The sequence below is a fragment of the Echeneis naucrates genome, chromosome 7, assembly GCF_900963305.1.
Source record: "Echeneis naucrates chromosome 7, fEcheNa1.1, whole genome shotgun sequence".
NCBI lineage: Eukaryota > Metazoa > Chordata > Actinopteri > Carangiformes > Echeneidae > Echeneis > Echeneis naucrates.
The window spans coordinates 4,826,844-4,848,088 of record NC_042517.1 but is presented as its reverse complement, the minus strand read 5'-3'; the positions used below and the strand labels follow the sequence as shown (position 1 = coordinate 4,848,088).

The window sequence follows — 21,245 nt, the reverse complement described above, 5'->3', positions numbered from 1 at the left end:
TTTCTGCATTGCCTGCCCTCGCCCACCATTTCCATCTCCAGTTGATAAGCCTCAGATTTCTCCCTTAAACCTTTAACCCCCACCGCCACCACCCCCCGCTCTCATTTTTTACCCCTCTTTCACACTTCAGAAAAGGTCTCAGAAAAATACACAAAGGACAGAGCAGAGCTGGAGTGAGAATGGAGAGGTGATGGCCAAAGGGATGAAGATGAGATGCGAGGTAAAGGGAGAAAAGCTGCGTGAAATAGTGTGAAATGTGAGGGTTGGACAGAGGTGGGAGGGAAGGTGTACTGGATGGAGAACGGGTGGGGGTGGGGGAGTGGGGGGGAGTGGAGAGACTAGTGGCTAATGATATATTGATTTGCTTGAGCCTGGGGCAACAACAGTGGGAGTATGTGGGAGGAGGAGAGTCACAGCTTGCAGATGTCTAAAAACACCTGGGTGGAATAAGTTTTATTTATAAGTGTATACTTAAAGGTGGTATAACTTGTAAACAAATCCAAGCATCTGAGCCAGGCTTGGCATATTCAAACAAAACAACCATATATCGCTGCACTTGCATCTAAAAGGTAATTTGAACTGAATTTTAATTGGTTTTTAAGTTGGAAGAAACGATTGCTCAGCTGTCAGCCGGAGCCCTGAGCTAGACCAGAATAATATCAAAGCTTCTGGCTATAAAAGCAGGCATTTAGACGGTGGACAGTCATCGGGGATCACATTAAGTGAGATCAGGAAGGAGGGAGAGGCAGGGATGGAGGGGAATTAATGGGATTTTTGCTACATTTTCTCTTCATAATGCATCAAGGTGTGCACGTGTTTCCATTTGCATGTGTCCCCTGTGGGCAACTGGGGGAAAGATGCTGCTATTGATTATTAAATACATTTCTGGGTGAATGATATGGCGTCATGATAAGAAAACTGCCCAAGAGTAACTCAGAACAGAAGTTGTCACACAGCCAGCAGGTTTGAAACCTCGAAATCTGCAGAACCGTATTTGAGTAAATCATTTATCTCTCACTGAAACTTTATTAATTTAATATTCTACATGACGGCTGTGGCAGTGCCATCCACCTTCCTGTCGTGCTAATGTGACATCAGGTGTCTGCCCATGCTGTGATTTGAGAATTCATGTCTAATATTGTGAGTCTTCAGGCTGAGACAGGCACTGCAGTGAGCACTCATTCAGGCGTCAGAGATGAAGACACCAAATTGTGGTCTTTGTATTAGTACTCAAATTAATTAGGCCCCTTCTTAAGACCTTCCTCCACCCCTACGGTATGGCAGTAATCACCGTTCCCTTTGGACATTTTTAATCATCACCCACTGCAGTTCTTTTGTGTTTTCCTCACCCAAATCCCTTTGTCTCGCCACCTGCTCAATAACCTCCACCACCTCTAATGATTTCTTCATCACATCTCTTGCTGTACTTTCAAACTTTCTCTCATGGTCTCATTTCGTTAACAAAGTTGAGATAGACAAAGTGGCCCTTATCCCAGAGAGTATGCGGTGTAATCTGTCTGGCCTTGCATTTATTCCTTTACAGGTGAGGTGGTGAACTTTAAAGTCCATCCCTTGACTTCTGTTCCGTCATTTACCCCTAACCCCCCGACCCCTTCCATCCATGTACCCCATCAGTGTTCTCTAATTGGTCTGTTATGACATGATAACAGAACAGTGAGAATTGGGAATAGAGGTTATTGAGTTGTGAAGAGTGAGGATTTGCGAAGAGTGCCGAGTTGACATCAGGGAATAACACCCCTCCCACCGCTGCCTCATCTGCCCAACAACCATGAAAAACCAATAATTTATGTCAGAGGACTAACATCTCCCACATGCCACTCAGCTTCTTGTGACAGACAAATAATTCAATTCTGTGTACTTCACAGGAACACTCAACCGTCTTCTCGTCACTGTTATGTACACGGTGTCAAACATCGCCCTCTAATGCTGGAACTAACTTGATGGATTAACTTAACTCACCATAGTTATTTATGCTTTATGTTAGAGCATAAAGTACAGTTTCAGAGTTGTATAGTACCTGATAGCTGTCGATCCCAGTTTCGAGTTGTCATGGATTGACCAAGTAGGTTAAATATCTCTGTCTTAGCCTAGATAAGCTTGGCTGTCTAAGGAACACTCTTCAGTAATGAATCAAATAGAAGAAGTGATTGCAACACAAGCCTGCATGATATTGCTTTAATCAAGTAGAGATAGTTGTGGAGGCTGGAGAGGATTTTATAATGTGTATTTGTTTTGACGGGGGAAACAAGTTTCATATCACAGTACAAAATTAATTAGGTTTTTTTTTTGGTTGTTGTTTGTTTTTGCGTGCAATATAACTACTAGTGTGTCTGTATTTCCACTGGAGGCATAGAGGTTGAGTCAGAGGTTGAAGCAGATTTTAGAACAAATTGCTGAAGAGAATTTTGAGACATTGAGTTTGGTGCATTGGATGTACAAAATGGTACTGTCATCATAAAAATGATCATTGCATTATATTCTTTATGAATGGAATAAATGCCATGGGGCCACCTTTTAATCCTTGTGTGACACCATCAATCTTTTGGCATTTTGAGCAACAATAATTTGAAAGCTACCAGCAGGAGATATTTTAAATCAGCCATAAACAGAATTTTAACAATCCACGGAAAGCAAGTGTATGTGACAAAATACTGTGATAAGCAGTTTCTAAAGCCTTGGACAAATCTGCAAAACGTTTTGCTCAACGTAAGGCAGGAAAACCGAATGGAGAACGCAACAGGGATAATTGGGTATTTGTAGGAATAGATCAGTTTGTGGAAGAGTGTCCGCCCGCATGAGCTCCCGAGACATACATCAGTGTTGATTCCTGTCTTGAGCCCATTTCCCTTAGCCAGTTAATTATCAAGTATGTCTTTCTGCTGACCGAAGTTTCCTCCACTCAAATATGAGTGGACACAGTTAAGACCTGCTTTTTCGTGGAGTTCCTCTCCTCTAAGCCAACATGCCTGTTTACTGTTTCTTTCCCGTTTCAATTTATCCGTCTCTCCACAGTCTTCGTCCCCATCTTATGCCATCTCAGTGCCGCTTTGAGGCAGCTGGCCCTCACCGTTCCCTCTGTGAAATAGCTTTCACACACTGTGGCTTCTCCAGAATGTGAATGAGGCCGCTGTGAAGGGCCATTTTCCGTTACCTGCCAGTCATCGCTCTATGATACGGCAGTTGTGTCATGAATTACATCCACACATGCCTGCACACACACTTTTGTGCATGCAGAGGGACACAACACAAGATATGGTTCTTCAGCAATGTATTATATACTGGTAGTCATCTTGGTGCAGTAAATAAATAATGAGAACACTGTTAAAATTCTGCTAGTATTCCAGTGCTCTGCTGTTTTCATCCGCCTGCCTCTTTCTAAAGAAAAGGAAGGCCATGCTGGAAAGAAAAGGGCTTTTGACACATTTCTATGCATATGGCCCTCTGCATCCATTTCCATTCTCTATAAAAACTTTTCTCTTCCTCACTCTTGCTGCATCAGTGTATGAACATTTTCCACTGATATTTATGCCATGCATGGCTAAAACTTGCATGGCACATTTTCTTGTAGAATAATGCAGGAACACTAAGTGGATAAGTGGAGGCCAAAAAAATAAAAAATAAAACAAAAAACTTGAACAGTCAGGCTAAAGGTGCAGTTCAGTAGTAAACATATGGGCAGCATACTACCTGGGGGATACCTGCGCTTTGTCCTGGTGGGAGAGATTAAAAAAAAAAAAAGACTTGGTAGTGGTGATGTGAAATGACAGAAGATAGTAATTAAGTGGGAAAGAGATAATGACGTAAGACGTATAACGAACCGTTATACAACCTCAAGCTTTCTGTTGTGTGGAGGCGGCAGTTGATATTTCATGAACGTTTCCGCATGACACTGACCTTTTATGCCGAGAGGAAAACCAAAAGCAGATGAGATTCGGAGAGTGCAGCTTACAACACAACAAAATCTCCGTCTGTGTTTGTGTGAGTGAGTGTTAAGTATACATTCGGTTTTAGTGGCTCTGTAGCTTTCTGAGACGGGCTAAAATATGTGTAAGCCTGTTGAACCAGACAGAGTCACCATGAAATCTTGTTTCAAAATGGCTTAGTGGAAGTATTGCAATGGGAGACTCTGAAAAAGAGTGTGTGTGTGTGAGAGAGGGGAAGCACCAGATAAACAAACACAATAACCGAGACAGGACCCCAAGCTTACAGGAATAGTTCTTTATTTCATGACAGCTGATAAGTAAGCCTGTCACAGATGTGAACCGGGAAAATGACGAGTAGAAAATGGTTCTCCCCGTTGAAAGGTCAATCCTCGTGTGTGGTTGCTAACCATAAATAGAATTTTTCTTACCATGTTGATATTGATGCCTGTAATCCTTGCTGCCCCATGGACTGCCTCACTCCTCCAGCCCTGAGGTACTTGGCGGTGGCACTGCAGTAAATGTGCAGGGTGAAGCCCTTTTATTCCAAATTGAGAATCGGTAAGTGAGCAGTGTTCTGAGTGTGAACACAGTTGTACGGGGAGAGCAAGAGAGAGGAATTTTACAGGCAAATGTGTTCAGACTGGGCCCGTACTTGAAATTAAATGTCTCCATATGCCTCCTCCTCACTGGGTCATTTTGATTACTGCAGGAAACTGCTGTTCGACCCCGTCTCTGCTTCTCCACTGCGTTCCCACACAGTCATTTGCATTTTCTCTCTTGGCTCTCCTCCATATCTTTCAATTCATCCTGTCACACCTGTTATTCACTTCTTCTCCCTCCTGTGTGGCAGTGCAGAATCTCATCTAAATGCACAGCCAGTCATGAGCTCCCTACCTGCTTTGGGCATTTTTTTTTCTTCTGGTATGAAGTAGTGGAATCATTTCTTTCTACCTTACAGCTTCTCTTAATGACTGAAAGTGGTGTGGGATTGCTTGAATGCCGTGAGATAAATAGGATCTGGACAGTCCAGTGTGCCTTGATATTCCATTCACTTTTATACAGCTTGGCTGGTTATCTTGTCCTGTCCTGCTCAAACAGTATTCATAGGCTCTCCAGTGCTCGCTCTCCTGCCTGCAGACAAGAAGGCAGAGAGAGGCAGGGGAGAGGAGAGAGCGAGGAGAGGGTAGCAAATGAGCTGTGGGTAAAAATTATGGGGCACTAGAAAAGAGAGCAGAAGCCCAGCCCTGGAAATGGAGAGAAAGAAGGTGGGGGTGAGACGGAGAGAGAGATTATACAGTGTGAAATCCAGGAGAACTCAGCTTTAATAGTAGTGCAGCGTACACATCAGCACACTCCCTCTCCGCCGGGGAACAACCGCTTTTTGTATTCCCCTGGCTGCAGTGGGGGGAGTGCATTTACCATCGCGCCCAAGGGGAGAAGCCAAGAAGTATCCTCCAATCAGCCGTTCGTGATTTCTCTCATCTTGTGAGGCTGCTGATGGTGATTTATCACTGACCTGAGACAAGGCACTGCACTCTGCTCAGCACTGAAGCCACCTGGAATACTCAACATGCTTTTTTATTTCTTTTCTTAAACACAAATACCCTCCTGTGGATATTTCCAGCAGACTGACCAAAGGACAAAAGGAGGATTAAAAAGGACTTAGAGGCTGCCATTGTTGAATTCCCCATTTTTTTTTTTTCGCTCTCTTCCACAGACTAAAGATGGACTAACTTTTGCAGGTGCATTTGTTCCATATGAGGACATCTTTCTCTCCTCGGTACTCTAATAGATGAATAATCTCTTTTCTGATGGCAGGGGACACTCCTTGACACTCCACTGCCATAAATAATCATGTAGGGCTTATTCTCAAGTAGACAGAGGTAAATTGTGATGGAGATGGAGCTGGAGAGAGGCGATGACAGTCTGAGCACGCCCGCCTGCTGAGCATGTCTGACACCCTCACTGTGGCTTGACTAGCACCTGCTTTGTCTATCATGTTATCATGCTTCTCACTGAGGTGGCATGAGTGCAGATTGTGGAGGATGTGTGTAAGTTTGTGACATGAGTGTGTGAGTGTCCGCGTGTGTAGTTTGTGTTAGAAGTCAGAGTTTTGGGATTACAACACCGCCTCTGGAAAGGATTCAGGGCTAGTGGAGCCTTGAATGAGGATTAGCAGCTCTAACACCTTGTCACCGGCAGTACAGAGGGTGATGGACCTTTCAAACAAGACTCTAAGCTACAACCGTTATCAGCTGCCGGATCGAAGATAAACGAGAGAGCAGACATGATTAGACTCAGGGAAGTCGGAGAGATGACAGGGAAAGTTGTTGGGTTTCTGTTGTGATGTTGAGACTGAGGATAAGAGTGGCAGTGGAGGGTTTAAAAAAGAAAACCCAGCCAACATAAATTACATTACTGGCTATAAAAAAAAGCGACCTTGATGGCATTTGTGATAAACAATCTTGATTTCCCTTAATAACCTGGTAAGCACAAAATGCTATTGATCCATAAGCTGTTTTGATATTGATTCTCCTATATGGTCACGATAGCTCAGGAGTCTTGTCTCATTCTGGTTAAGAGGTCGCTTATTCAATTATAATCCATCAACTGGTCCCGCCTGGGGTCGTCAGAGTGCTGAGTACGAGGTTATCTAAAGAATCAGTGGTCTTGTAGTTGTGATTATATCTAACAGATAAATTCCTGCCACAGATGACAGTAACAATTTAGGGAAATTAGATTTTGGGCCTGTTTTGTTTACATATTAATATTTGGGGCTGTGTGGAAAATGACTCCAGTTCCGCTGGCATTTTCAGAAATTCGAAGGGGTTGTGTGTGCAGTTGGGCTTGTAGTTCCCTGTCTTAATGTGTGCAGGAGTTGTTTTTATTTATTTAATTTTTCTCTCGGGTTTATGTCTCTAGTGCACAACTTATCTCAACTGCACAGCAAGGTTTTAATCCTTCCGCTAATGGTGTAATGGGTGCCACATTACACCCCCCAATCCACCACACCCCTCCACTCAGCAAGTTCAACTAGAAAATACTTTTAACAATGCATTGAGCCCAGAGAGGAGGACCAGAGCAGGTGGAGAGAGTCCTGACTGGTCTTTCCGGAGGGAAGTTATCTCCACGCACACTTAGCAATCTTTCAGCGGTCCTGGAAAGCAGAGCTCAGTAGGTGGGAAGCTCAGTGTGGGAGTGAGGAAAGCAGGAGTTAAAAACAGGACTCGGGCAAGTTCTCTGAGAGCTCGGTTTTCACAGCTGACTTGTTCAAGGGGCATAGCTTGAAGTCTGCTGTGAGTCAAACACAGGAGCTGTGATGAGTTCAGTCACAGTTCTGCTGGGAAAACCTGCTCTATCCTGCAGTGCTCAACACTAGACACAAAATAAACCAGAGCACCGCAAGTATACTCTATAATTATTTTTGACAAGCCACCTGATAAATATTGATTTGTCTGAAGTGACCGTCTCATCTTTTTAATGACACAAGCACCGGACAGCAGGACTCAGCAGGAGAGCAGTTGGTAGTTCTTGCTGTTAGACTAAAATCCACAAATGAGACTGAGGCAATACTGGATGAACCGCAAAAGCACACGGACTTCAAGAAGCACATGAATTTTTTTGTTTGCAATGGAGACAGAAACAAACAAGTGGGCTTGTAGCTTTGAAACCTCCACTTTTAAATGTATTGTGGATTATAACACTAAGAAGAAGGAGAAGAAGAGTGGCACAGCCAATTGAACTGTGTGTGCGTCGCTGGCAGGGATGCGTTGTGTGTTACTCTGAAGAGGAGAAGTGTAGTATACCACAACCCTGCGAATGAGGGTGGGGCTCTCCCACTGCCACAGACAAAGACCTTGATAGAAAGAGTCCTGGTGTGAGAAGTGGTCATCTGGAGCAGTTTTTGGACCTACGTAGACCAGCATTGTGTAAAAAGTCACAATGGGGTGTAACATGTGTGTAGTTCAAAAGCCTGAGGAACAATACAGGGTCATGTTCCAGGTGAGAACCCCCCCCATCTCTCCTCTTCTGCTCCATCTCTATTTCTGTCTGTGTTGTTTTCATCTTTCTCTTTTCACTCTACAAGCAAAGCATCCGTTTGTGTCTTCTTGTCCCGAAAGTACTCTTTGTCTCTCTTAACTCCTCACAGAGATGCTGCAGACGGAGCCACATACACACGCTCATGTGATACACATATTTCTGTCTGCAGATAAAAAACAAAACAAAACAAAACCTGACACTAAAGCACCTGTTAATCCCAAATAACTCGCGTATGAAATTCCTGATTTTACTCCTAAATAAATTTTAATCAATCCAATGATCTCCAGTTAGTTAAAGCAGAACATCACTATAATGAGCATTAGATAAAGCAATTGATAAAACTAATGAAGGGAATTAAATGAGTGAATGCATGAAACATGACTGACAGATTTAATATGAGGACCAGCTCATGACACAATAGAATATCTTTTTTTTTTTTCTCCCAAAATGTGTTCCTGTTTGTGCAGATTTTACACAAATAAATGTACGTAGTACCTCAGCAGGACTAAGCATTGTCACTCAGTGAATATGTTCCCACTAATTATGATAACGATCCTTCACCGTGATTATAGCTAATGATTATGATCAAAGAGCTGAGATACGTTGCATAAGATTGGGAGATATGCTGGCATGGAGAATGTGGAGTGGTGCAGAGCCACAGAAGCAGCGGGATGGATGGGTTGTTAAAGCTGGGCTAAAGTGTTATGGGAGAGAGGGGTTGCCACGGTTACAGCCTCAGTACCACCTGCCAACTGGGACCACAGACTGTATGTGAGTAAGCTCATCTGGCTGTGCGGAGCCAGAGGAATCTACCGCTCAGTGACTCCATGACACACACTGTGACTGAAATGGGTCCCATGCTTACTAAGCATGAGAAATGATCGGCACTCGTGGGCGTGCACAGCAGCACTTTAAGTATCTGTGGCACCAGAAGCCACAGCTGGGTCTCTGTTGCATGTTGCAGTCGGGTCCTGGGCCAGTTAACTGGGCTGCATCTGGTGCCAGAGGCAATGCCAAGAGGAGAGGAAAACATGAAGAGGGACAGAGGCCAAACAGAGGCACAGTAATGAGTCGAGCTGGGAAATGGAGTCAAACAGAAAAATGAAAGAGAGAGTGAAAGTCAGACTGTTTTATCTTCCTTTCAGTGTTTTTCTCTCTGCTGTTTGCCCTCCAATACCAGAGGTAATTGACTTGTGCGCTTCACTGAGCAGGGGTGAATAGAAAGGCTTGAATAACTTCACAAATATCTGAACGCAGGCAGGAAGATGAGGAATGAGTCGGTGTGTTTGTGCAGTCTGTGGGATGATCATAAAACCAGAGGAGGGCCATAATTTCACATTCTGTGACCTTATCTAACAGTAATGACGCTGACCGCATGCAGGTCAACGTCTTTTAACGGAAATCAGACAGTTCCCCTGATCGGGTGATGTCAGGCCAGCTGTGCCTGAAGGTTGTGTCCTTCTGAGTCTCTCATCCCAGAAGCCCTTGCGGCGTTGTCAGACAGAACCTGCACATGCTTCCCAGACGGGTGTGCCCATGAGTGAACAGCAACAGGGAGGAGATACATGTTGCATGATTTGAAGCATGTAAGGAAACTGTCAGGTTGTGTGCACAGACGTTGAGGCTGTGTAAAGTATACTTTGTGGGGGTGGGGGTATTTCTGCATATATGGCAGTCTGGTAAGCCTGAAATGACATTGTTGGCTGTAGGCAGAGAAGCAGGAGACAGAGAGAACAAACGCAGATGGAGCACTGAACCACAGCCAGAGCTCTTGGCTGTGAGAGACGTTGATTGGTGCTCTGTAATGAGCGGGTACATTCACCAAAACCTGGAGGTCTCGTATAAGAGGCGTGAGTTGGTGTCTGTCAGAGTGCTAAGGAAGTGAGAAATGTATAAAGCAAAAGATCCAAAATACTAACGGCAGCGCATCGGTAATCACACGCTGTTTTATCCATGAAATTCAACCTCAGTTATCGCATGTAATGATTATAAGCACAGCAATTCTTGCTGTGCAGATGGCTGATTAATCCAAAGATCATGCCAAGCAAACTGAAGGAAGTGCCTTGTTGTAAAATAAATAAATAAATGAATAAATAAATAAAATCATTAAAGAAAACATCAATTCAATTCACGTCACATTTTGCAGCTCTCCAGGCTCTCTAGTTTTCCTTTAGAGCTTTGAGGTGTTTTTCCTAACTAACATTTATAATTAAACCTTCAAATTAGATGCAGTCTACTGACTGTGTCTTTCTTTACACAATAAATACAGCGTTAAACAGCTTACGGCTAAACCGGGCTGGAAATCCAGGCTGTTAAGTTTGACTATATCAAAACATTCGATTCTCTTGCCAAAGGAATAGTAACTCATGCATTATACATCGAGCCTCTGCTTCACATACGCTCCACGTTGGTGGTGGGAACACACCCATTGGCATGTTTCTCACCCATTTTGCATCATAAAGGCCTCAAATAAAAAGGCATATTGTTGCTCATAATGTTTATTATGTGCACATCAATTTGAGCAACACATTGTGTTTTAAATATATTTTGCACACTCCTTGACCCACACACACACTCACGTGCGCAGCAGATCTAACTAACCCCCACCACCACCATCTCCCGGCCTTTCAGCCGCTCCCTTCTTTTCCTCTTGCCTGTCACTGTAAAGCAGGAGGCTGTTACCGTGGCAACCGGCGTCATTAAACAAACCTATCGTTCCGTTTTTTTGTTGTTTTTTTTTTTTTTTTTTATAGTCTCACGAAGAAACACACTGACCATCTCAAGAGGCAAAAAGATGACAGCCAAAACAAACCAATGATCAGATCACACAGACACACAAACACACACAAGATAATGAGGACAAGCTCGTGTTTCTATCATCTCTGCACAGCTTCATCACATGTTTTATTAGACACACTATTATGTCATCTGTTCCTGGTGTTTTGGCCACTGCTTTCATGGCATAATACCCCCATTCCCGTTGATACTATCTCATTAATCTCCCCATATTTAGCACTAAGTAAGTGTAAAATAAATGCGCATCATAATCTACTTACGGTCAGATGGGAGGAAGTTTTAAGTGTTGATGTGCAGTATTTTCAATACAGTTAAAATATTTCTTGCAAAGATGTGTTTCACAAAATAATGACTTTTTTGTCATTTATTATCTGTTCTGTTCTGTTCTGTGCTATCTGTTTATATACTTGCATCTGATTATGGATGCTTCACAGGAGGAGTCTGAGTTTGTCGTCAATATATACTTATAAAGTCATGATAATTACAACTACACCACCGTGTGTGAAACAATTAAGGCTGCTAATTAGGCGACCCAACAGACTGCTCGTTACCTTTTAGCGTGGAAGCTTCTTTTTCTGTCAGGTTAAGTGCAGGCTGGTGTGTGTGTGTGTGTGTGTGTGTGTGTGTGAAGTTTCTGTTGTTTCCCCACCTGCAGACTGATACATGTGGCTGACAAAGACGAGACGAAAAGGTCACGGACAGAGAGGACGTTACTCTCATCTCGCCTTTAATAGCAGGCAGGAAAAAAGCGAGCGGCGGGTGTTATTGTAAGGTCGTTTAGCCCATGACAAGAGCCTTCTCCCTTTCCCTCCCTGAGAATCAGTGAAGTGTTGTGCTCATATTTGATCTTTCACACGCCCTCTCTCAGACCTCTGAGCTGATCCTCCATTACCACCACAACAATACAACCATATGATGAATGCGTTGCCAAATGATGCATATTTACAGACTCTGTGCTCCCACAGAGATTTGTTACCTTCGTTTCAAAAGATGTTTGAGTTGCTTCTAAATCAATATCTCCGCACTTTTTTTTTTTTTTTTTTTTTTTTTTTTTTTTTTACATAGTTGTCTGTTCAAATTAGACTGCCGATATCAAACAACAGGGGTTATAGCCAGAGTAGGTCAACACCATCGCCAGATTAATTGATTTTCTCAGAAGGTGACTGCTCCAGCCTTCAAAGCGTGGGAGATGAGAAAAATCAATTACCAAACAAGGGGAATTCAATATGTTTGGGGAGCAGGAGCTTCTTCGCTGTAGAGGCAAAGCATTTGAATATGAGCACTGTGATCCAACATGAAGGCATATTCCAGATTAGGACTTTGAATGTGTGTGTGTTTTCTGTACTACGTGCAGTTTATAACTTTGGAGTCAGTCTTCAGTCACCCTCTTCGGCAGCTTTTTCTACAGCACACAAGATTAATTTGCCCCACTAAGGGTTTTCAGATCAAAACCAATGATGCATCAAACACTTAAAATCCAAATCAGCTTTCATTGTGCACGTGTTCGGAGTCGGACTCTCTCCCTATTTGAAGCTACATTGCATTCCTTGAAAGCTTGTTTTCTACACTTCTCTCCTCACTTCCCATTCTCTTCTCTCCCAGCGCACGCCTTCCCTCTCTACACTTTGAACTCTTTTCATGCCTTTCATCTCTTCGCCCGACCCCACCCTCAGCTCCGCAGCCACCGACAACACGAACGCCCCCCTGCTGTGAATTTGGGTGCTTTCCCATTTTTTTTCTTTCTTTTTTTTTTTTTTTTAATCTTTTTAGAATTTCAACTACATTTTTGGAGTCTAGGAATTACACGTACATGTCATTATTTGCATAGGCTGTTTAGCTCACAAACAGAAGCTGTATGCAATGACCTACTAACCCAGAGATAATGAGGAACAGCACATGCAAGAGTGTAATGGATTCTCCATCAAGTCAGGTCATCTTCAAAGCAATCTCAGCACCTCTCATTGATAATGAATGAGAAGCCGCCTCTCGCCGCTCTCTCAGTATTCATACCTGACACTTATGTCCACTGAGCAGCTTCCTATTAGTCTCTATGATCCTGGGGAGTTCTGCCACAAGCACAAAATGCACCATAGCAAGGAACGTTACGGTGTGTTTTTCTCTAATCTAACACACACACACACAGTTTAATTCCTTCATCACCAACAGGCCATGCCAAGAGGAAGCAACTTATTTGTCTCCAAGTGAAGAGGCTCATTAAGTGAGACACAACAAGATTTATGAAGGGGTATTAGTGTGTGTGTGTGTGTTTGGGGGGGGGGGGCAGGGAGATAGCCTGGCTGAAATAGATGGAAACAGAGGAGTGTGATTTTCATCTTCGGGGAAGGGACCGAGGAGACAGAACTGCTGAGGCAGCAACTGAAAAAGAAAGCAGGAGTGTGCAGGAAGGAGAGAGAGGGGGAGTGAGGATGAGAGGAAAGAAAGGGAAATGAATGTGAGCATGGAAACACAATGGCGGAGGAGGAAAGATACACCAGTGGGACAGTTGTGGTGGTCCTTAAAAAATAAATAAACAGGAAAAAAAAAAGCAAGGATGGTAGGGGATTAGGCGGGGAATGAATGTGGCAAGAAAGTTTTTGTGCTTGGCTGCACAGGGGAACATTGATTTGACACGCAATTACAGGAAAAGGGACAAGAGAAGAGAGCGGCAGTGGGAGTATGAAGCTGGGCCATAAAGACGTGGCGAGCCGCAGACAGCCAAGGTCAGCCACTGTGTGCGACATGAATGAGACTCCACAAAAGGTGTCTGGCTCAGTGTCTGCCATTAATCCTGCTATTCTTGATCTCCCATGTGATAAAATTGAGAATATTTAATAAGAAGCGGTTAAAAAGTCTTAACTGCCACTTGAGGATTGAACCCTGAAGCATTTGAAAATATGCAGGAAAAAATTTAGACTGCACTTTTAGTCATTAGCAAAGCAGCCCTGGTTTGTTTCATTTATTTATCAGCATTAGGGCAGACCTGCATTCAGGTCACAGAAACAACTGCCCTGAGTTTTTCTGGGGGATCATCCTTCAGCAACGTCGAACACGCTGATGTTGTTCTGAAGGTTTTTCCCCTTCGGATGCTCAATATTATAATTACTATGAATTAATATTCAGTCTGCCACATTGCGTTTCTCTACGTGGTTTTACAACCTTCTGGGTTTTTCAGAGATGTGCTGACGCTGGTGCTGAAGCCAGAAAATTGTGTCGAACCAATTAAAAAATTTGACATGCTTGTGGTGTGAGAGCAAAAGGCCGGGGATCACTTAGGTGCATTAGGATTTATCCTCTGGTGACCATCAATGTCTTCATCCAAATTTTCTTAAACAGCTGTTGCAGCACATAATGGATTAAATCACTTTTCACTACGATTCTGAAGTAATCTCTCTCTTCTGAGTGCTGCTGGACTGACCAGTCACCCTGGAGACAAACACCTACACTGTTTTCATTTTTTTAAATCCCCTCCTCATTTTGTGTTGCTGTTTCGGCGAGCATTGGAGGGGAGAGCAGCTGAAATGTGTCATACACTGCAGGATTTAAGAGTCATTAAAAGACACCTATGACATCTATACTGTATATTTTAGAGCTATTTTAATGAGCCATCCGATTCCATGGAGAGGCCGACGGAGTTTGGGGAAAAATAAACCAAACACTTTATATCTCCGCCTGCCGATTGGAATGACTGAAAGCGTGAGGTCCCAGAACAAATTATATTAAACCAACTTTGAGTGACGCTCCCGCTGCTTCACTCAGTGAAGGCAGCGTAATGAAACAGGTGTCTCCAGAATATTGATGAGTTTTATCGTTTGAATATATTTCTAATGCTCAACACACAAAAGAAAAATGCTCAGGAGGACACACAAAGGACGCGCAAAACTAATATACAAAGAAAAAGTTTTACCTGTGTGACCATCTGAATTTCTTCCTCCCCCTCTTAGTACTTTCCTTTATGAGGAAAAAAAAAACTGAAAGTGCTCACGGTTTCCTGCTCTCTTTGCTTGTCTCCACAGAAGGGTCAGATAAGCAACGTGCTGTGTGCTTTCGATGCCGATGGTCGATTCAAGGTCTCAGTATACAGCTCTCTGCTCTGCTGCTTTATGTGATGTGATCTCCACACATTTTATATAAACTGTTTCTGTCATAGTTTTATGTGTTCCCATAGAAACACCATCAGCCCTGTGGTAGTGCAACACACTTGAACTCCTTTATTTTCTAGTTTTAATTTGACTAACTTGACCTCAGTCCCTCTTTATTTTAGGTGTGTACTGTCGTCCCTTTTCTGTTTCCTCTGTTGAACTAACCTCGTCTGTCTAAAGAAAACTGATGTCGCCTTTCTGTTCTGTCTTCCTCTCCTATTGTCATTCATGGTAGCATATTTTATAATTGATTGTTTCAATGGATGAAACTCAGTTGGTACCCATTTTACAAATCAACCTCTTGTGTATTTTGCAGCTTCTCTGTATCATGTAGGTGACTCTAGTTCAAATCATTTTCTCCCTGAGCCAAATACTTCACTCTATTTTCCCTCCCTTCACCTTTTCCTCCCCTCTTGCCGCCTCCCCAGTGTTTGATCTTGACCGTTTTGGATTTCCAGGTGAATGGGAAAGAGCTGTCCCGCCTTTCTGGGGATCCCACCCTGGATATACGGGACCCCGTGCTGTCCAACATACTGAGGCGGGGGGCCCGCAAAAGGGCGGGCCTGGCCGGGGCGCCCGGAGGTTTGGTGCCAGTGACTATGGGCATGGCCGACTGTGTAGACAGCTGCACCCAGACAGACATCAGCTTCCAGCATATGTTGACCCTGGGCAAGAGCAGCCAGCATCCCTGCGGAGCTCCACCCCCGCCTGACCCTCCGCCATCCCCTCCGCTACCACCTCTCCTGGAGCCGTATCTGCTCAATGAACTGTGAGTGGGTGTAGAATAATAGGCCTCTGCAGCATGTCCAACTGTCAGAGCAGGAATACATCTGCCGTTTTTAATCAGGCCCATTCAAAAAATCTGTAGTTTTTTTTTTTTTTTTTTTTTAACTGCCTGGATCCTCTCATCCTCAGCTTTATAGAGCCCGTATACTACGACCCCACGGACTACTTTGATATCGCCCAGCACGAAGTGGACAGGCAGGATGAGCTGGAATATGAGGTGAGAGCCCATTAGTTGTTGTGCTCATGCAGAAAACTTCCCCACCGTCCTCCTCTGCCTGACATCCTCTAACTTTTTATCTCACTGCACCAGGAGGTGGAGTTGTACAAGTCTCGTCAGCAGGATAAACTCGGGCTGACGGTGTGTTACAGAACTGATGATGAGGAGGACTTGGGAATATACGTGGGCGAGGTGAGCACAGTGTTTGGAGATACAATTTTCAATAAATTCCTCCAATTCCTATCCAGTACAAAAGAACCCCCTCTTCTTTTTTTTTTATCCCCCCCCCAACCAGGTGAACCCAAACAGTATTGCTGCAATAGACGGCCGCATCCGCAAGGGGGACAGAATACTACAGGTGAGGGCTTCTTCATCAGTACACTGACAGATTTCTGCGCATCAGCAGCAGCACTATGATTCTGGGCTGTTTGTCTCCTCATGGGAACTTTTCATACCTTGTTTTTAACTTTTCGTCTCGTTATATAATACATGAAACTGACATCTTAGATAAGCGCTGACCCACAATAGAGCAGGAGTCCAGCCACTTTTGATGCAGTGTTATTGAAGGAAAGTGCTTATAGCGCAGCATTTATCCTTCAGTCTTTCACAAGAGGCTGAATGTCATTACTCGTGCTTTTATGGTAACGAGAGAAATTGGCTTGTTTCAGTGTTGCAGTCTAAAGAAAAAACATTTCCAGAATTGAATGATTTAATTGAATCAAGCGTTGATGGGAGGCGTCCCCCCATTATGATGTGACATTAGCTCAGATTTATTCTTCCTTTTCTCTCAGATAAATGGAGTGGACATCCAGGACAGAGAGGAGGCGGTAGCTATTCTCACCAGAGAGGACAGCACTAATGTCTCCCTGCTCCTTGCGCGGCCCGAGATAGAGGTGAGGGATATTGGATATGCATTCTTCAATCTGAAAACTGACCTAAAAAAATACAAAGCAAAAGAACATTTCTCTCTCTTTGTTTCTTTTTTTTTTAATATATATATAAAAAATGATTATCTCACACCCCTGAATGTATGAGGGTAGTGCTCTATATTAGCATTTAAAGGCGCAAAAACCAAAAACAAGGAAAGAAATTGGGGCCATCAGAGAGAGCGCTTTGTCCCAACCTGGAAGCTGGATGATGTGTGAGGAGACAGAGAACCGGAGAGGAGCAAAAACATGACGAGAGCACAGATTTTGTGAAGAGAGAGGCAAAGACAAAATAGTGCTTGTACACACAGCGCTAATGTGGCACCGTTTTGTTTCCCTCAAGGTCACTCTTCCGGCGAATATAAGGGCTTTGTAACACACGTCACACAACCCTCAGCAACACAACTCCGCCAAAATACCTGTAAAGACACAACCTGACACACGTCGACCCAAATAAATGTATTTCCATTGCGCGCTGTTGAAAAAAATGTGAGGCAGATGGAGAGACACAAATATCTGTATGCTGTCCGCATTCGTATGGAGCAAGAGGGCAGATTTAAATGGCACTCATTAAAATGGACCAAGTCAAAGACGCACGCACACTTGCGCACACAGACACACAAATCACCTCTCCCCTTTTTTAAATATGTCCTCTGGTATTTGGAGAGATGAGCACAAGTGGAACCTGTGAGAGGATGATTTATATTGCTAAAGCATAGTCCCACATTTAGATTCAGGTGAGGGAGGACAGCGCGGAGAGTCATCAGAGGGAAATGCACAAGCAGAGATTAAAGCCTGATCTGTTGTCTTGGGGGGAGAAAGAGAGAGAGAGAGAGCGAACTGGAGGGGTTGTTGAAGAATAAGAATGAAGATGAAGATAATCAATACCTCATCCTGCAGTCGACACACACTCACACACACACCACATTTAAATCAAACCAATTAGCCAAGATAAACTGTGCTCTGAGGAGTGAATGGTTTGCTAATTTCAGCCCAAGTATTTGCATTATATTTGATCAGCTTCTGAGCTGTTACCAATAAAAACAACAAGCTACGACAGAAAGAACATTGAGTATGAAATATCAGATTGACTCCATCTACATGGATGAGAACTGTTTAACTTATCTCCTAACCTTCAGCTACATCGTGTTTAGATCCATTGCTGTTTCAGCCAAATAGTTTTATTTATTTACATTTCATTTAATGGAAGCGAAGAACTATTGCAGCCAGGCTGGTGTTAAAATCTAATACTGCTCTGACTCCACCTAGTGACAGGAAGGAATATTGCTCTTAACACAAGTCATTGAAACTGGGGACGTAGCTCAATGGTAGAGCAGAGACGGTAGAGCAGAGACCCCTTAATTAACCTTAATTAGTCACTCGTAACCTTGACTAATTAACCTCGCCGTATTCAGCAGACCCACACAGAAATCTGGTCTGGTCCAGTCTTTTCTCTTTCCTGGTCCTATTTACCGTTTTCCCCGTTCACCACTATCTGCTTTTCCTTGCTGTAGCCCCTTCACTCTTCACCAGTTGACCATCTGCACCTACCAGGAATCAAACCCACGACCTCCATATCGCGGGTCGGCAGCGCCAACATATAGCAAAGGCAGCATCCAAGCCAGTGTTTTGTTTTTTTTTTTTTCATTGAAGTCACTGTTGGAGATGATGGAGAGTAAGTTTACCCAGCCAGGGGAAGACGTCCTAACAGACAAAGGACTTAGAATAAGCGGTGCTGGGCGTGGACGACATGCCTTTTGGCTATTTATTTCCTATTTTGTATTTAGAATAAGAATTAAATAGTTTACTATTACACCCCCCCCCCAGGCTCAGGATTTTTTCTTACTTTAAGCCCTGGGTGGGACATTTAGCAGCAGATGGAGACCAAAGCGGAGCCAAAGGAATTTCATCAAATTCATCCGGTGATCACGTTGCTGCAACTGAAGTTATGCTTCCTAGAAATGTCAACGTCATTGTTTGGAGATTTTTCCTCCTTATGAAACAGTCTGCACAGCCTAATATGTTCCTCACTGCTTCTGCTTCTACACAAGCGCCAGTGCTCGAGTCTTTAGTGGGTTTATCATCATTTTGTTTACTTCCCAACAAGAAATATTCCAATTCCTTTAAAACACGCCATGTGAAAAGAAGTGTAAACAGAACTGATGAATGTGCAGCACAATCTTCTATTCTAATCCTAATCTCTCTCTGTTTCATTTGTTTCTCCATGATTGAACTTGATTCCTGTGCTGTGACGCCACCTTTACCTGTCAGAATGACAACCAGCTGGACCCCGATGAGCTGGACCTGGAGCCCCTGGACAATGCAGTCCATCTGCCCAGCAGCCACAGAGTGAGGAACAGTACCTCGGTCCTGGGGGCCGGACCGGGTGGCATTGCCATCGGAGGCGTGCTGAGCGGTCAGGGTCGCTCGGTGAGCAGAGATTCGCCTGATTTGCTCCAGACGGTACTGAGCAACAGCCAGGAGCTGGACAGCGGTGTGGGCCGGACCGATGAAAGCACGCGCTACGAAGAGTCATCAGAGCATGACCTCCTGGGAGACGACCACACCAGTGCTTCCAACACAAACGCCACCAATACACCTGGAAGCATGCGCAAGTTTTTGTCCGGTAGGGGAGAGACGCCGCCGTTGCTGCACTCCCAGGACCTTCAGTTCAGCACAGACTCCCTCTTGGGGCTGGACTGTGTTAATGGGGGAGGACTGGAACAGGTGGAGCAGCTGGAGAGGGCCTACATGGCCGACCCTGTGAGGATGATGATGCCCGGGTTGACCGAAGAGGAGTGCGACAGGTACAAAGAGCTCCTAGAAATCAAGTGTTACTACGAGAAGAACACTAACGCTCTGCTGCTTCTGGGAGACCAGGGAGCAGCGCAAGAAGAAGGGGGCGTCCCGCTGGATGTGAACAGGAATGAGAGTCTGACGCAGCACGAAATGGCCCTTCTGGAAGAAGAACTAAGACATTTGGAGTTCAAGTGCCGGAACATCCTGAGGGCTCAGAAGATGCAGCAGCTGAGGGAACGTTGCCTGAAGGCCTGGCCTCTGGAGGACAAGAATGGAGCCAGCATGGTGGCCGGAGTTGGAAGTGGACGGTTGGACATTAGTGGTTCTTTGGTCAGTGAGGAGTCCTGTCACCACGCCTTGTCAGACATCAATGAGCTTCCAGAGAGGGAGCGCTCAGATAAAGACAGTACGAGTGCCTACAACACCGGAGGAGAGAGCTGCAGGAGCACCCCTCTGGTGAATGAACAGTACCCCTCGCCCTCTACGCAGAGCCTGGAGGGGGGGGAGTCTCTTTGTTCAGCAGGTTTACAGCTTCCACCTTCCATAAGGCAGAGAGAGAGGGGAGGCAGAGCCGAAAGACGGGACGGGGTGCAAGCAAACCTCAACCAGCCCTACTCTCACACCCACAGGAAGGCAGCTGAGGCCAAGACGTCCAGCCCCGGAGCTAAGGTTAGGTCCCTGTCTCGGGATGGAGGAACCAGGAGGGGCTCGGATGGAGGGATGAGACGTACGCCCAAAGCCGGTGGGACAGCAGAGCGGTCCGGCGGGCGCAGCGCAGAAAACAGCCCGTACCTGTCCCGTCGTCAGACCGACACAAAGCCGCCTCACCGCTACCTGAGCTGCATGCAGCTGAGGTCGCCCTCCGCCTCCGAGCAGCTCTGCGGTCTCAGAGAGAATCCCAGAGAGGGCAGCTTGGAAGGAGTAGGAGATGCGAGCCCAATGAGCTTAGGCAGCACGTGTAAAGATGTGGCCCAGCTCCCGGTTGGAGCACCCTTACCCCCCTCACTGCTGCCCACCTCCCCTCGGATGGAGTGGAAGGTCAAGATCCGCAGTGACGGCTCCCGATACGTGGCCAAAAGGCCTGTGAGGGACCGGCTCCTGAAGGCCCGGGCCATGAAGATCAGGGAGGAGCGCAGCGGCATGACCACCGACGATGATGCTGTGAGCGAGATGAAGATGGGCCGTTACTGGAGCAAAGAGGAGCGCAAGCAGCAGCTGCTGAAGGCCCGAGAGCAGCGGCGGCGGCGGGAGTTCATGATGCAGAGTCGTCTGGACTGTCTGAGGGAGCGAGAAAGGGACCAGGGCAGCAGCAGCAGCGGCGGCGGCGGGGCGCAGCAGGGGATGATACACCAGCAGGAGTCCACCTCCATACTGGAGCTTTGCCACCGCAGGAGCATGAAGAAACGCAGCCGCAGGATCCTGGACAACTGGATCACCATACAGGAGCTGCTGGCTCACGGGACCAGGTCTGCTGACGGGAAGAAGGTCTACAACCCGCTGCTCTCTGTCACAACAGTCTGACATCACATGGGAGAGGAGGAAGCAGAGATTTAAAAAGTGCCAAAATATCTTGACTGAGCCGAAAGGTTGAACACAG

The 21,245-nt window shown here is 45.1% G+C and overlaps 1 protein-coding gene across 1 annotated transcript; it reads left to right on the top strand.

Annotated features, from left to right (window-relative positions):
• The first annotated feature begins 7,886 nt into the window (after positions 1-7,886).
• On the top strand, positions 7,887-21,169 carry LOC115046428 (PDZ domain-containing protein 4-like). The gene is made up of 8 exons (XM_029506790.1): positions 7,887-7,946; positions 14,795-14,848; positions 15,379-15,689; positions 15,836-15,923; positions 16,017-16,115; positions 16,219-16,281; positions 16,715-16,816; positions 19,121-21,169. Exons 1-8 carry the CDS (start codon positions 7,887-7,889, stop codon positions 21,167-21,169), a joined length of 2,826 nt encoding a protein of 941 aa, XP_029362650.1.
• The last annotated feature ends 76 nt before the right edge of the window (positions 21,170-21,245 follow it).